This window comes from Sinohyriopsis cumingii, chromosome 1 (assembly GCF_028554795.1).
Source record: "Sinohyriopsis cumingii isolate HCF-2022 chromosome 1, ASM2855479v2, whole genome shotgun sequence".
Taxonomy (NCBI): domain Eukaryota; kingdom Metazoa; phylum Mollusca; class Bivalvia; order Unionida; family Unionidae; genus Sinohyriopsis; species Sinohyriopsis cumingii.
The window spans coordinates 178,931,880-178,949,519 of NC_142961.1; the positions used below are offsets into that span (position 1 = coordinate 178,931,880).

At 32.9% G+C, this 17,640-nt stretch overlaps 1 protein-coding gene across 1 annotated transcript; it reads left to right on the forward strand.

The window, feature by feature from the left end:
* The first annotated feature begins 1,703 nt into the window (after positions 1 to 1,703).
* LOC149808470 (transmembrane protein 229B-like) lies at positions 1,704 to 15,873 on the forward strand. The gene is made up of 3 exons (XM_089977733.1): positions 1,704 to 1,772; positions 7,316 to 7,442; positions 9,562 to 15,873. Exon 3 carries the CDS (start codon positions 9,582 to 9,584, stop codon positions 10,101 to 10,103), a length of 522 nt encoding a protein of 173 aa, XP_089833859.1. The 5' UTR covers positions 1,704 to 1,772; positions 7,316 to 7,442; positions 9,562 to 9,581; the 3' UTR covers positions 10,104 to 15,873.
* The last annotated feature ends 1,767 nt before the right edge of the window (positions 15,874 to 17,640 follow it).

A 17,640-nucleotide genomic window follows, 5' to 3' on the forward strand; every position in this document is an offset into this window, starting at 1 on the left:
AGAAAAATGAAATTAATCTTCCAAAAGACTAGGATATCGGAGGTGTGGCAGAAAAACTGAAGAAAAAACTACATTTACTTAATTCATCACATAAGTTCATTAAAGAAGCACATATGTTATACGCATTCAACTAACTTTTCCCTGAATATTCTGATAAATTAGTCAACATGGAAGTGACCCCAGAAATGGAACGGAATAAATTAGGGCAGTAAATCAACTCTCCATATCCTAAGGATGAAGAACATGCCACTTTGAATTACTCAAAATTTTAAATATGAAACTTATCTGTTTATTTTTAATCTTCTTACTCTTTTAGGTATGTAAACACTGTGCAGGAGATCCCAAAGGTAAGAGCGTCTATTTATGGGTTACAATCCTTTCGGTATGCATCAACAACTTAGGGAATTCTCTCCCCAGTAATTTACGAACACCCTCAGATTTCTCAGATTTTAATAGTTTTAAATCCACATTGATGACCTGGTATTGGAGCCTGCTGTGTATATGTAAACACAAGTAAACAAGTTGCTGCTGCTATGTTACTGGCAATATTCTTAGATTTTCAGATTCCAGTTTTTCATTTGTTCGTAGTTATTTGATTGTCCTAAATGTTGTATATATGCTTGAAAGTATTGATTGCCTAAATGTTGGCTTGTGTCGCTTACACATGGTTATGAATTGATTTTCTATCGTACATGTGTGCTGAATCACTATGCATAAATGTTATCTTAAGTTTGTATTGACTAGATTGTTTTAATACTACATGTAAACGTAGAGTATAATTTATTCATGAAAATTTCATTCCCTGCATTGCATTTTTAATCAGAGATTACAAATTGGGAGAGAGGAATAGATTAAGTGTGTTTAGACCAGTCTTAACAATGTGTATTTTATCACCTTTTTAATTTTTAAAAAATTTAACATTTAATTTTTGTTTTTAAAAAAAAACGTATAGTCGTAAGTACTATATAACTGATTGTCGATTCGATTGTTTTATTTATTTACAGTAGGTAAACCAACTCCAACGAGCTAATGAGTCTTACTTTAAATTACAAATGGTCTATTGGGAGCGACTAATCACACATCAAGACACTCGAAAACTCACGAAAACACGCCAAGACAACTCAAAATATGTTTTACGGTTGAAATTCCTTTCTCATTTTAACAGAAATCATCTAATTTAATCTCAAATACCCAAAAGCTGAACATTAAAAGAAAAGAAATGTTTTTAAGCTGATTACCTAGACCCGCAAAGTTACAAAAGAGTTGCCTTTCGTGCATCTGATTCTAATTATCGAATAAGGGTCTTCTGTATCATATGAATAAATTAATACCAAATGAGCTGCAAAGTAATTGAATACTCCTTTGTGGTTTTTTTTTTTTTTTTTTTTTTTTTTTTTATTTATCCACGTGTATCCAGGTCATTCCGTGAGGATTCGCTCTTTCTATGGACCTTTGTCATTTTATGTTTTTTATTTTATGGTATTTTTATAGTCTTTATAATTCTTCTATTTTATTACACACACACACACACACACACACACACACATACACACACACACACTTTTTTCTAGAATAGTTGTGTCATTATCTACCATGCGAGAGAGAGAGAGAGAGAGAGAGCACTGTCTCACATGGAGCCCTCGGAGCATGGTATTTGAGTTATTCCCCTTAGTAGACGGCTACTCTTTACAAAGAAGGTATCATAGAAAATTACTAACCCGTAGCAATTCATCGAAATACACTGCTGCCAAATTTGATTTCCTTAAGTAAAAGTAAGTTTTACTGATGAATGTTATATACATTTTAATAGTTCTAGCTATTAATTTTCCCAGAAAGACCTATATACAGTTCAGGTATGTAAATGTACACCTGGAGTATTGAAAATTCAATCGAGTCCGAGACTCAGTATCCCATTAAGTTTAGGTTCAGGGATGTAAAATAGGCTCGATGGACTTATCTGCATCTCGTAAGAGGTAACTAGCGAAGGCAGTAGATATTGTGAATATGGGGACTCGTAACCGAAAGAGTGCGGGTTCGGATTATATCGTAGGATAAGCTCGTCCTTCATGTTGTATCACAGGGGCGTCATAGGACTAAGGGGCGTCAACATTTACCAGTCTACCACAATTTACTATGAAAATACTGCTATGGAGCACAGTCTTATGCCATTAAGCGTATAAGTACCACAATCGACCAGTATTAGTGTCACAGTCCACTACAAATGTACATTGTGCCACAATCTACCACAACTGAGTATAAAAATTCTACAAAATACTAGTCCTACAATGTACGACATAGCACATGTTGTTTTTGTTTAAGTGCTGTGTCTTACTATCCAAATAACTGCCTCATATAGCGTGTTCCGATGTCGTTGACATCGGAACGAGTAGTCAAAGTTTTAGGAATATCTCACATTTGGCAGCATATATCGAAACTGTTGCACAAATTTATGTGTAATTAATATACTTACTGTGCTGTCTTTATCCTGGCAGAATCAAAATATGATATTTGCAAATGGATGCATTTTCATGTTCCGTTGACATACATTTGAATTTGTTGCAGTGCAACTATAGTCGGGGTATGCTGAAGTATGTTTAAGTAGGTTTATGTGGCGGATATGTTTCTTGAACAAAATGAAATGTTGCTTTACAGTTCCAGTAGGCATAAAATATTTTTATTCATTTCGTTAAAGAATAATATTTCAACTTAACCTGATTTCGGCATTCCCGGCTTTCCAGCCAACTGAAATGTAGACCAACGAAACTTGAAAACAGGTCCATTTCTTTTTTGAGAATTTGAATTTATTAGAGAAAAGACATCATGGTAAGTAAAGTCTGACAAAAACATTATAACCTTGCTTTGTAGGAAAGCATCATTATTGGTTGCCAGTTGTGTGTAATATTTCTGAAAATTTGGCTTTCGTTATACTATTAGTTGACATCAAAACATGCTACACAGCGCTGTTAGGCTGTAAGACCCATTACCTCCCAGAACAAAAATATCAGGTGATGTGTCTTACATTGTAGGACTACACAGAATACCAGAACCTACCACAATCCATTACAATGGCGCTTGTACTTTTTGCCTCTGTGAAACATCACATGCAGTGATGTCAGTTTCTAAATATAGCCATTCAGACAAGGCAAACTGGTGTAATGGCGTTCAGTGTTCTTTTCTGTGTTATTGTTCGTATTATTGTTCTTACTGAAAACCATGTACCAGGCGTTAAATGTGTTAATCTGAATATGGATGTGCATTCCAGTATTTAGTAACAGTGGTGCTTAAGCCTGCAGACTATAAAACATATAATCAATTTTGATGAATCTTTCTAGAACAGTATAATAAACAGATTGATTCCATTTCATCTCCGATAGATATACCCTGAATATTTTGAAATGAAAATTCCAAAGGAACTGCCAGCCCTCCCATCCCCGTTAAATAATGTCGATGAAGTATTCTTATATGTGATTCATGTTTTAAATGGATAGGGGAGTATGTAGCAAAGTGACCAGTTCTTATATTTTGTTTAGCGCATAAAATTACACTGTTTATTTGATGTGATATGCATGTATAATCTAGAAATGTTACATAGATATTCCATATCTTTAAAAACAATGCATCAATGTGTGTTTTGGGGTTTCATTTGTTTGTTTGTTTCTTTGTGTTGTTGGTATTTTGCATTAGTGATTTTATTAACCTTTTCTGATTGTGATGTGTTAATCGTTAACAAAGTTAATAAAAGACGAGAGAAAATTTAGATGTTTATTTCTATGTCAGTTTTACAAATAAATCATAATTTTAAATTACAGTTTAAGAACATATAAGAATGCATTATGTTCATTAGAGTTATGGTGTTTAAAAGAGCAGTACTGGTTGATCATATTTATACTACGTGGATAATAAGTTTCCTTAATTAAAAGATATATACAATTAAATTTTGTCGGGAGGTATAATTTTATGTATGTATTGATGGAAACAGCAATACAAAAGCTGCTGTCCTTAATGACCACATCCACCTTTAAAATAATACACATTTTACACACAAACACTAACTGAAAATGAAACAAAATAGATATAAATAAATATTATTGGTTTTGACACATTTCATTTGGGACACACACACACACACACACACACACATATATATATATATATACACATTTAATGTGCACATAGAGTTTTACTAAACGAAGATTGGAAAACAAAACAAATGAAAGACTAAGAAATAAAATGTACAAAATTATTACTGTAGACACTCATATATTATACTTGAATATATGAAAACATTACATAGTGAGGGAAGTGCAAATAAAAACAACTTTATTTTGCATATATGTCGCGAATTACTATGTGTTACTAAGTGTCTCTTTGTCTGAAAACAATATGGCGGCAGCCGGGCACAATGATGTTATGGTCTATTTTTAGCACAAGGTAGATTTAAGTACAAGCGCCATTGAAATATATAATATTTTGACAGTATTATACTGCTTAAGTATAATACAGATATTTAATGGAACAACAGCAGATAGAGTATGACATAGAGCAACAAGTAGGTCTCTGCTTTTTTTCTTCTGACGGCAGAAAAAAAAAGTGGAGACCTATTTGTTGGTCTAGAGAATGACTGACATATAACACAGTGTATGACAAAGGTAGATTCAATGTGACAAAGCCAGATACAATTATTTTATATAATAATATTATTATTGTGAGACACATAATAATAATATGAAGTAATATATTGCATCAGTTTAATGTAAGAATATATGTAATAACAGTTAATAATGATATCAGTGTATTATACCAAAGGCAAATAGAAAGATCACTTTGACAAAAGGCAGATTCTTTGCAACAAAGTCAAAAATACACACACACACACACACACACACACACATATATATATATATATATATATATATATATATATATATATATATATATATATATATATATATATATATATTTATATATGTATATCTGTATATACCACATGCATTAAAAATAACATGGCTTATAAAGTAATTTGATATACTGATACTATTGGTATATCAAATTGTGATTTGCCCAAGGCACAATAATATGCATCCATAAAAATTCTTGGAACTGTGTGCTGTTGGGTGTATTCCAATACATCAATGATGAATTCCATTCATTAATCATTAGTGACATATGAAAATAATGAAAATAAGTAATAATAATCCCCATTTTTTAAATGAATTTGACATGGTACAAAATTTATTCACAGTCTTTTCTTTTTCTGTTTGCCCCTCCCCTCTCATGCACAAGAGAGAAAAATATGCAGAAATCTGGAGTGAGAGAGAAAAAGAAATTGGGCTGGATAAAATAAAAACTTGAAACTGAAATTGCACCAAGTAACCTACAGTAACATTCTTCATAACTGTAAGCTTACACTTCCCTTGGGACCTTTCACAAGTGTTTATATAATCAATGATACAAAGCTGCATTTGCCAGTCAACACAGTAAGGTAAATATCTTAGTTACAGGGTACACATATGTAATGTATTTAAGGTTTTGTTGATGTTGTTATTGTTTCTTAAACCTATTATAAGGTTCTAAAAACCAATTATTATTAATTAAATATAAAAATATCCAGAGGCTGCCCTCCCTCCCTCCCTCCGTCTCTCTCTCTCTCTCTGTGTTGACCTCGTTACAAGATAATGCTGTGTCAATGATATACCACTCATATTAAATTTTTCGGCAAGCCTCGTTTCCTTGTAGTAGAAAATTTATTCATCTGGTGGTATATCATTGATACAGCATACATACTATACATATATATATATATATATATATATATAAGAAAGGCAGATAAATTATTATAAAATGAGAACTGTAATACAATAGTCCTATTTCTTTTGCCTCTCTGATATATATCAGTATATATATTCCATGAAATAGATGCATAGCCCTATTGCTTTCAGACTCGGGACTTGGGACCCAGTGATGGTGCAGTTACTATTAGCATTACCAAAAAGAAATAGTAAATAAATTTTTATTTTAAAAAAACCTTCAAAGTGTTAATAAAATTTTTCACCTTTGGAAAAAGTTTCATATCCAAATTACATGATATGTGTTTAGTATCAGTTGTAATTGACAACATTTATTACACTGAAATATGTAATTATCTTTTATTATAAATATAATGTAATCAATGTATACTGAAGTCAGTGTATGTACATGTAAGTTTTTCAATAAACATTTTTTGAAATTTGTTAAGAAACTCAATTTGCAAATTTTACAAGTCAATGTATGCATCACAGCCATTTATACCAGATGTTATCATGTTCATTAAGCTCTGGAATGTAGAGGGAGTATTTTTCCATCTGGAGTTGAAAAAGCCAAAGTTTCTTTTGCTCTGTCTGTAAGTGAAATCTGTCAGAATACTTTTAAGAGCTCAAACTTGGTGACATATTTTGCATTTCAAATCTAGTCCATAGAGGCATCAATTCTAGGTATCGGAAATGAGTCTGTTTTGGTGACACTGTTCACTTTTCTGTAGTCTGTGCACATTCGGAAAGAATTATCTGGTTTTGGCTCAAGAATACAGAGTGAACTCCAGTTACTTTCACTTGGTTCAATAAATAAATTCCCCAACAAATATTCAACTGCCTTCTTCAAAAAACATTCATGCTTGAGAGAATTCATCCTGTAAGGGTAACATCCTGGTAGATTTTGTTTGTTCAAGTTGGAACATCTGGGAACAAGTGCTCATATTCACCATATTAGCTGCTTTAACTCATTCTTTTCCTGTGGCTGTAGATGTGTAAGTTTATTGTCCAGGTTTTTTTAATATTTCTTAATTTTGAATATTGGTTGAACCAAAGTTATTACATTCCGGTTGTACATCATAATTTAAATCGTCATTGTATGGGACATGAATAAGTAAATTTACTGAATGATTTACAGAGTTATCTTATTAAGGTACTTCTGTAAAATACTTCTGGAGTTATTTTTGTTTCAGCCTACTAGGAGTGTTGATATAATTATTTAAATCACTTTCCTTTTAACTTTATAAGGATAATAACATCTAATTTGAAAGTGTTTTCACAATGAAATGAAGATGAAATTGTTCTCTGTTACTTTGTATCACTGGCCATAGTAGTAGCCATCTTTTCAAAGAAAGAAAACATTGCCAGAGAACAACGTATTGGTTATGGTTCTTGACATTAAACATTTCAAGTCACCCTTCTATCAACCATAACCTACTTAACTAACTTGATAACCTAAGAAAATCATTTGTATAAAGTACTACATGCTGGAAAACTTCCATTACGATCACATTTTGATTCCTTTTCAGAGTATCACAAAATTACACAGTAACAGCAGTGTCACACTCAGGATTCCAGTAGCAGGGAACATATTGTAAGCAGACATTGGATAATAGATGATACCTAATGTATTGTAGTAGTGCTAAATGACAAAAGGTAATCTTCTTTTTCCTTTGACAGCTGTGCCATGTTAACTTCGTCTGCACTTTAATGTGATCTTTTTCTTGGACACATACATTTGTAACTGTGGTGAAAACATTATGGTAATATTTTGGAATATGTGGTTCGGCAGAAAAAAGTGACATTTTGGAATTCCAGTCTGAATCATGGTCCTATTTAAATTTAGTGATAATTCATTTTTCAACATTTATTTATTATGATAATTTCCATTTTTCTTGATTATATTTCTTTTCAAATTGATCATTAAATTAAAAAATGTGTATTTGCATAATTTTAGTTTGTTTTGCCATTAATTCAACTTCAGAGTACATTAAATCATCATTGCTATAGGTATATCTACAACTTTGAAAATTTATAACACCATTGGCTGTCAAAGGCTTTACATTGCAATTCAGCAGACTTCCACAAACCTTGAATGTTTTGATTGTCATGCAGATACATTGTTTTCAAATGGATGCTACTGTAGTACCATAAATTTTCATGGGGGACCAATTTTTGTGGTTTTCATTGTTGCCTCGAACCATGAATTTAAATCCCCAATGAAAAATGAGCCACATAGGATGATGACACCCCCACCCCCCTGCCATTTTCTTACAGTGTTTCATTCCTAGAGATTAACACAGCTACTAGTATTTGATAAATCAAGGTCAATACTGTAATCTGGTAATTAAATATTAGCTTTTACATGTGTTTTTTTATTTTTTTTATTTCAACCTTTGAAACAAGAATTATAAATCATTTTATATTGTTTCAATGCACACATTCGATAAGGTATCCGATAGCCGTAATTTTACACTCACTGCCTTAAATTGATATGTTAGGTAAGTATGGATAGAGAGAAAATAGAGAAAAAGCATAAGGTATTCAAACAATATTAATGCTGAAAATGAAAGGAAAAATAATACAAAATAACAATTTATGAAAATTAAGTTTAATACTTATTCAGATCGATCCTTCATTCTAGTACAACTGTTGTTGAAACATTTAAATCCTTCTGAAAGCACATTTCATTTTATCCATGCATTTTTAATCCAAAAGAGCAACAGCCCTGTAAAATACTATAACTATTTCTTAAAACACTATTAATAATGAAACACTATGTATATACACTAATTACAGCAGAGTATTAAAGCTCACATTTCACATTTTTTGACAAAGCCACTGTATCAATATTGTGTCAGCCAAGTATCATGGTACTTACAAATGCTTCTCAGGTAAATAATCCCCAAATTGCTGAATTAAACAAGTCCTTTTACTCATTGTCATTTGAGCTGCAATTATCCATTCAGGAGGGTCTAATTTGAATTTTACCAATCTTAAGCCACTGGGTTAACATCATGATCATCAGAAAGTACTGATGGTGCAACTTGATGGACGGTGGTTTAAGTAAGAGATCATTCATATGTAGTTTAATAACCGATTTGTCTAGTGTTGTTGGCTGCGTCGGCTTCCTTTGATGTTGAGAACTTAAACAAAAACTTGGCGAAAGTGATTAATCTTGACAGATGTTCTATTTGCGCTCATAGAGATGGAAGTATTATTTTAGTTTTGTTGGCTGCATCGGCTTTGACATGTTATTCACTTGGTCGAAAACACTAAGTATTGAACTTGACAGGTCTTTAATTTGTTGGCAGTATTGTTTGAAACATTAAATTGACCGCCGTTTGTATCGGCATAGTTTTATTCTTTTGTATTCTTTATTTTGGGTATTTGTAGAGGTTAAACCATGAAGTTAAATACCTGCTGATATGAAAACTTTGACAGGCAAAACCATGAATTTAAGTACCCACAAAAATTACATTTTTTTTTTTACAAAACCATGAAAATTGAGTTCAACAATAATAAATGATACTACAGTATTTGCAATCTTACAGTTTTTATTCCCTTTGCAATTTCGGCCATTGCTAGTCAAACATAGACCTTGATGGCATGCACTTAAGAAAATATCCTGACAAAAAACACAGCCTCTAGGCACATACAAATCAAGATTTGGGCAAAATAGGACAAAGAATTGCCAGTTTTATTTGATAAGAGATCTGTTGCAGGTAATTATTAATAGCTAAGATTCTAATGTGCGACGTTGGTTTTATTTCAGATTAAAATAAGTGGATAAAAATGTACAGCAGAACATTGAAGGAGATGGTTTTTAGGCCTGTTTCAGTCTTCTGGAGGTTTTACATATATGCCATCCATGGATATGCAACAGAGGTCATGTTCACTGCCACGTGGGAATTTGTTGTCAACTTCAATTGGAAATTTCCTGGAAACACCAGCATATGGGTTGTACCCATCTATGGGTTGTCAGGTCTTGTTGTTGAAAGAATGTATATGAAGCTGGCAGAACACAAAATTCACTTCTTTCTGAGGGCATTGATATACACCTTTTGGACATATGTCTGGGAGTTTAGCACTGGTTTTATTCTAAAACAGTTCAATGCCTGTCCATGGGACTACACCCCATTTCATGGGGATTTCATGGGGCTGATCACACTAGAGTATGCCCCTCTCTGGTTCCTAGCAGGTATCATATTGGAAAAGCTTGTTATAACCTACACTAGACAGCTGTATTGGGGACCAGCAATGGATCAAGATGACATTCCACAGTCACAGAATGATCTCAAAGAAAAGACCAGTTGATTATGACCAAATCTGTGATTTTTGTTGTTGTTTTATTTATATAAAACTATACTATTTATCTAGATTGATAAGACTTAATGTTGCTCAGGTGATCCTGTATAATATTTGCATATCATGCAGGCCTTTCCATGGTAAAGGTGACTGTAGAGAGTATCTGTATCATAGATACTTTGGACTAATGTGTCTCTTCCCCTGTATAATTATCTAATATCCCTTTTTCCAAATCTGAAGCTCGTTGTTGTATACATTTTACTGAAAGCCTTTCAGGCAGTAATAAGAGTAATTTTTTAGCAAGGAGTAAACTATTTGAAATTTTTGTAATTTGGACAATACATTTTAGGACATGGTGTTAAGCACCTGTCTGACATGCAAGTCCTGCCTTATCATCCTGGGAAATCCCTGTCATGTAAAAAAGTAGATTTTTAGATATTATTCACACTTTGAGTACCAATTAAATTCTGACACTTTGTGCAGTAAAACTTATTAATAAACAACTTCTTGGGACCAGCAAAAAGTGTTTTAATATTATTTATGTTGCCACATGAATAGTTCTAAAATAAGGAACACATGTGAGCCCTCAAGAAATTTATGCATTACGTTTTGTGTGAAACAGTTGCTTAAAATATGTAACAGGTGCTTTGGTATACTTAGAATGTAAGTAAATAATTTAGACCTAGTAGCAGTCTTATAAATTTGCTGTGTTGAAACTGTAAGACATTTTATTGTATATTTTTCTTGTTCAGTTTCACCATTTGTGTATTTGGTAAATTTAATATTTTATGTGATAAGATTTAAATTGTTGTTTTTTAGACTGTTGTGATAGTTAGGGCACTACACGATGACGTAAGAATCCAATAGCAATCAGCTTTTCTGTCTGTCCAGTCACACAAAAAAGCTCCACGTCCCTTACACATAATTGGATGCCATTTTGTAGACAAATTGCCTGTTGCGTAACAGATGTGCCTTTTTTCTGTCAATTTTAAATTGATACAGCAGATTTTAGTAATCAGCATATCTCTGGAATCAGTCAGCATAATCTAATGTGATTTGGTGTGAAAATTCTCTGAAAGATCTTAATGTCTTGTCAGCTCTAATTTGCTTTTAGTTATGTCACTTGAATTTTGTTTGGTTTTAGTTTTTCCTTGACAGTTAACAGTTGGCATAGCTCAATAATTGTTCAACTTATTCTGATGGAGTTTAGTATGAACGTTTTTCATACACCCAGATATGCTTCTAATGGGTTTTGTCTCATCAGCTTTATTTTTAATAGAGTTACGGCCCTTTTGATAATAAGCTTGTATCTTTGAATCGTATGTTGTTTGTAATTCACATAACCCAAGAAGCACTGAACATATTTTTATGCAATTTGGCATGATCATTTTCTCAGATTCACATCTTTTGTAATCAAGTCTGGGTCACTCCGGTGGCCTAGTGGTTAGAGCATCTGTCTTGGAAGTGGGAGGTCGTGGGTTTGAACCCTAACCGAGTCATACCAGAGACTTACAAAAATGATACTAATAGCTGCCTTGCTTGGTGCTCAGCATTATGAGGTTAATGTTAGGACTGGTTGGCCTGGTGTCAGGATACTGGGACTGGGTGGGACATCATGCTACATGTCTGCTGCATGATGCCCCAGTGTTAGACATCACTATAAACTGCCACACTGCAGACATCATTGTGATATGACTGAAAAATTGTTAAAGCTATGTTAAAAATCCTAGTCACACACAGTAATCAAGTCTGGTCAGTTTCACTTTAGATAGACTTATGCCCCTTGTCAAGCAAATTCTTGTCATCATGTGCTAAGTTAGCTCAAGAACCATTTATTGTCATATTTTGACAGACTTTGGTAAGAACCATTTATTGTCATATGTTTAAATACTTTGGTAAGGACATTGTTTCAGGTCTTTTATGGGTTTTGTCTCGTCACCTCCACATTGGACAGTTAAGGCCCATGTCAATCAACTTTAAATTTTGACATCAGATGCTGCAAGTGATGATCAGTCACAGAAGTTGTTGGATGTCACATCATCATTTAGGCAACTATGGTAACCGAATATGCATCTTCTTCCTTGGTTTCCCACCAGATATTCATCTGTTTAAAACTTTAAGGAGCAAATTGTAGTGCTGTTTGTGGTGTACGCTTGTCTAATGGCTCTAGTTGATCCACTTGTCAGTATCCTTTGAATTTTCAAGTCGTTTGTATTCTGTAAATATGTACATAATCTATAGAAATAATATTGCAGTCATACGATTCTCAACAATTTTTTAATTTTATTTACTCTTCATATTTATTCAGTAATAGTTGCTGATGTTTTTAGCTCTGCTGGTCATAGATTACAGTCAAGACCAATATTATTGTCTTCATTTAATTGCTTTCAGAATACTCATTACTGATATATATATATATATATATATATATATATATATATATATATATATATATATATATATATATATATATATATATATACATACATACATGCATTAGACCATGAGGAAAATTCTGGTCATCAGCATCATTGATCTCGTTTTTTTACAAAAATATTTAATCTGCTGCAAAACGTTCATGTAACCAGGCCATGGAACCTACCATAGTACAGGGTCCAGGACCATACATACATACATACATACATACATACATGCATTAGACCATGAGGAAAATTCTGGTCATCAGCATCATTGATCTCGTTTTTTTACAAAAGTATTTAATCCACTGCAAAACGTTCATGTAACCAGGCCATGGAACCTACCATAGTACAAGGTCCAGGACCAAAGATTTTTTAGCTGTGGATCTGTCACATTAGCAGTGCTCGCCTGTCAGATTTTAATAAGTTTTACTTATTCATTAAACTGATGACACTTTGTTCTTTACTTCTTAATTCTATGAAACAAGTTAATAAAAGTGCATGGGTGAAAGCCTAAGTTAATCGATAGCGACTGATGGTGTAAAATATTGGAAATCTGCAAATTTAGCATTCAACATGCTGATCAATAGTCTGTGCTTGATCTTTGTCAGATGTTTATCTGTTCTCAGCTATAGCTAAAACTAATCATCAACAGTATTGCGTTACAGTGTTTTAGATTGATGAATGCAAGTTTGTATAGGTGGCAGGAATAGTTTTGAAATTGGACCATGTCAGATTTCTTAACTTAAGGCTATTATGTGACTTTGTCAACCATTAATTAATTGCACAAGTTTGATTTTCCAAACAGCGTAATTATGGGAAAAACTGAGTGATCATTAGTAGGATTGTAAATTTGCTTTCACCTTTGCAGCACTTCCAGAATCTTGATACCGTATTATGGTCTCCTTTGTTCTGATGTTACTGTATTCTGTAAACACATTTTTCCCAGCCAAAATTTCAAGAAGGAAACCATTTGTAAACAATACCCTTTTGGTTTTATCTTGTCTATGATAAATGGCACAGAAGGCAGTATAAATCATTTACAATATAAACCATTCATCCATTTCTAAATTTTGTTTTGGGAGTTGTTTTTCATTAATAGGTCAGTATATCATAGTTTACAGTCTGCATTAGTAGAGTATAATCATATTTTGCCAAAACTGGCAACAAGGAGATTGAATGGCAATGAAGGCAGAGGTCAACATTTCTAGAGATTGAATGGTAATGAAGGCAGAGGTCAGTGTTTCTGACTGTGACGCTATCTACTCTTGCTTTAAGGTAGTTTTTAATGGGATATAGAATCTTGGGTGATTTAGCAGTGAAATGGTTTAAGGTCAAGGTTAGTTTGATAAATCAAACCTGTGAATCTGTGTTGATACTGACGGATGATTGGTGGGTATGATGTCACCTGTTCATTAAAATATACAATTTTGTTGGATGCAGATCTTTCAAAAATTCACCTGTATGCAATTTAGACAGTTGCTGGTATTTCATAACAGCCATATCTACTGCAAATTTCAAACTGGACATATGATATAGGGTTGTGCTATTCCACATGGATTCACAAGTTTTGAAACAGTTTGATCTGGAAATGCTTTGTACATATCGCCAAAAGAAACCCTCAGTCGACAGCAACTCGAGAGATGTGAGAAATATCAGAAAGTGTCTAAATTGTACACTGATATGTTGCAGATTTTTTCTGCAAACAGTTGCACATTTTAGTGAACAGGTGACATCACACCCACACATTGTTCATCAGTATTAACACAGATTTGGTAGTTTAATTTATTGGACTAGGTTACGGTCACATTGGTTGGTTTGCGGAAGATATTTATAAAATAGAACAGGACTTGTCTTTACACTGCCATTGGTATGTGTTTTGTATTTTTTATGCACCTTTAACAATTTTTCAGCCACATTACTATGTCTGTAGTGTGACAGTTTATGGTGATGTCTAACACTGAGGCATCATGCTACAGATATGTAGCATGATGTCCCACCCCATCACATTATCATGACATAAGGCCGACCAGTCATAACACTAACCTCTTAATGCTGAGTGCCAAGCAAGGCAGCTGGTAGTACCATTTTTATAAGTCTTTGTTATGACTCATCTGGGGTTCAAACTCGCGACCTCCCGCATCAAAGGCAGACGCTCTAACCACTAGACCATTGAAGTGGTTTAGGTTGGCATCAGACCCAACCAAATTTGCCTGTTTGCTTCGAACAAAGATTGTGGATGATAGAAGGTCATGGTTATGGAACAAATTATTTTACAAATTAGCTAAATTGTTCAAAGTTTAATGAAACAGTTGTATTATGTATTACAATAAACTGACTGTTACCAAATTCAGCAAACAAAAGAGTAGCAGAGGATATGAAAGACATCTAACAATATATGGTCAAAGGATTATGATTATACTAACATCATTGCAAGCAAAAAAATAAATTTATGTAAAGTTAAAATCTTTTAAATATGAAAACATTATAACCTGAAGAAAGACTGTCTTTTATTATTACATTGGACTAAAACCTTTTGGATTGCTGCTAGAGATCAATTTTCTCTTGCTTTGGTCTCAGTCTGTTTTCTTCCCCCATTTTATTTTCTCCCTGACTGCCAATTCAAAGCAGGGGGTAGGGAACCTACATTTATATTCCTATTATGACTTTTAATCTATATTTTACCAAAACATCATGTTAGAGATAATTTGTAGTGAGCTATTTTTTTACATGATGTTGAATTTTGTGTACATGGACATTCATTTAGTGCAAGTGGGTCAGGTCAGTACATCTGAATAATTTAACTGTTTGTATGGAGCACCAGTGTTCAAGGCTCTAGTTGTTCAAAAAACATTTAAAAATGAAATGAACAATATCTTCACATCTCTTTTTTGCAATCCATGAATTTAACTACAGAACAAATGGTTGTTTTTTTGCCAAGCCATGACAAATTTTATCCCAAAACAGATTAATTTTAACAGTTAATTAAAATTAATTTCACATCAATAATGATTCATCAGACATTAGTGAATTAAAGCAAATCATGACTTGAGCTTAGACTTATTTAAAATTTTTCAGTTCATATTTTGTTTTTCTTATTTCGATTAATTTAATTTTAAAATAATTCATCACACCAGTATAACTCAGGAGATCCAAAGATTAGTTCTGTTCAAACAGAAAGGTCTGTGTGGTATTTTCTTTACACTGTGAATAAGGACCATTTACTTGTTTTAAAAGTGATTTTAAAGATTTTGTGCAATAAATGTCCACGTATATATAATTGAATTCTGTATTTATTTAAATTGTCTTTGACAAAGTTATATATTTCAACACTGGTTACAAATAAAATTATTCAAGCATCAGGTCTTTTTCTTTATTGTGTTTCAGTTCAAGTTCAAAATTAGGGCACATTTTACATATTCTATGGTTGTGTAAGGTTTAGTTTTGTATCATAAGAATAGATCATAGTAATACCTTTATTTTTGAGCCATAACATTACATGTTTAGCAATATGAAAATGTGATGTGAATGTCTTTATAGAAGTACTGACTATATCATATCCACAATCCCCATAACATGCATGCATATTATGTGTATAATATTAAAACTAAATTGGACTTCGATACCTGCAAATGGATGAAGTTATTGGATCTGTGGACTGACATGTTGTTCCTTAATGTATCAGAGATGTCTTTCCAAATGTTGTCACATTATTATAATTTTGACAATGACATAAATGAGTTTTAAAAAATCTGATAATCAACAGCTGTCCCACTCAGCAAGCTTGTCACAAAATTTAGTTATCTCATCTTGCTATTTATTCATGCTAAGCATAATGAGAATCTGTCATGGTTTTTGGTAAATACATGCTACTGGTAATGAAAGATTGTAATCAAATTCTTAACAAAACTGATGACAACACCACTGACACTGGCCAAAAAACATGACCGATGCGTCTCACTTCACATAAATGTGGGATTGACAGTAAACTGTTGAGAAAATGTTCAGTATTTCTCCCCCACGACCAGTAGTTTTGGACAAGAAAATTTCTCCAAAACTTATGGCTTATTATTGGACTAGGATATTCTAAGTAATTATTTCCAAAATGTTTTAAAAGAAGGCGAGAATACTCCTCATCCAGCGTCAGATGTAGTAAGCTGTTCCTTGAAATTAGCATATTCTGATACATATTGGCTCATTACTGCCAAATTGTTTTTTTTTTTCTTTTCATGACACATCTCTCAAGCTTGTCCAAATAAATGTCCATTTATCAATTCTTTAAAAGTGAAAATCCATTGCCAGTGCCACCATTTCTTCAAGACTGAGTAGTGATATTAAGATTGGCAAGATGGCCACTATAGTGCCATCTTTGAAGACAGACGAGAACCATTTTAATTCAGAACCAGCTAGATGGTGCTGTAGTGTTTTGGTGAAAACCCCACATCAATAAGAGTGGACCATTGTAGGAGTAGTGGCTGTAAAAATATTTTCACGCCGTTTCTAAAGTCTGATCCACATCATTCAAAACAGGAATAACTTTATACATGTAATCCTAAGAAATTTTTTAATATGAAAGAATAATGTTTTTATGCCTGCTCTTTCAGGGAAAGTAGCTGTTGTGAGATTTATTATATTTTAGGAGGTTACAATTTGGCATCATTTTCATTTATGATCAGGTACAGATAGAGAAGAAAAAGTTGTCAAAATCCCACGTGAATAAAACCAACCAATATAAAGGAGTTTTAATATTGGCCCCATTTTAAGACCGTTAGATAATATTTTTAAAAAAACACGTTTTGATTATCATCTATCAGAAGTAGCTATAACAATATTTTCAATATGGCAGCCATAATGCAGATCTGACTGGCACCATCTGCATTAAGAACTACTGTTTAGTGAAAAACCCATTTAGGCTACAACTATCCATTCTGGAGAAGAAGCGGTAACAAGATTTATTAAATATGGCCACAAAAGAGATTAACTGATTAGCACCATTTCTTTTTTTATTAGGACCAACTAGAACAGTAGTGATAAATGATTCTCAAGGTGAAGGTCTGATTTGTTTTCATCAACAACCAACTTTCTTCACAAGTACTAGTGTCAATATTCATAAGGGATGATAAATATCT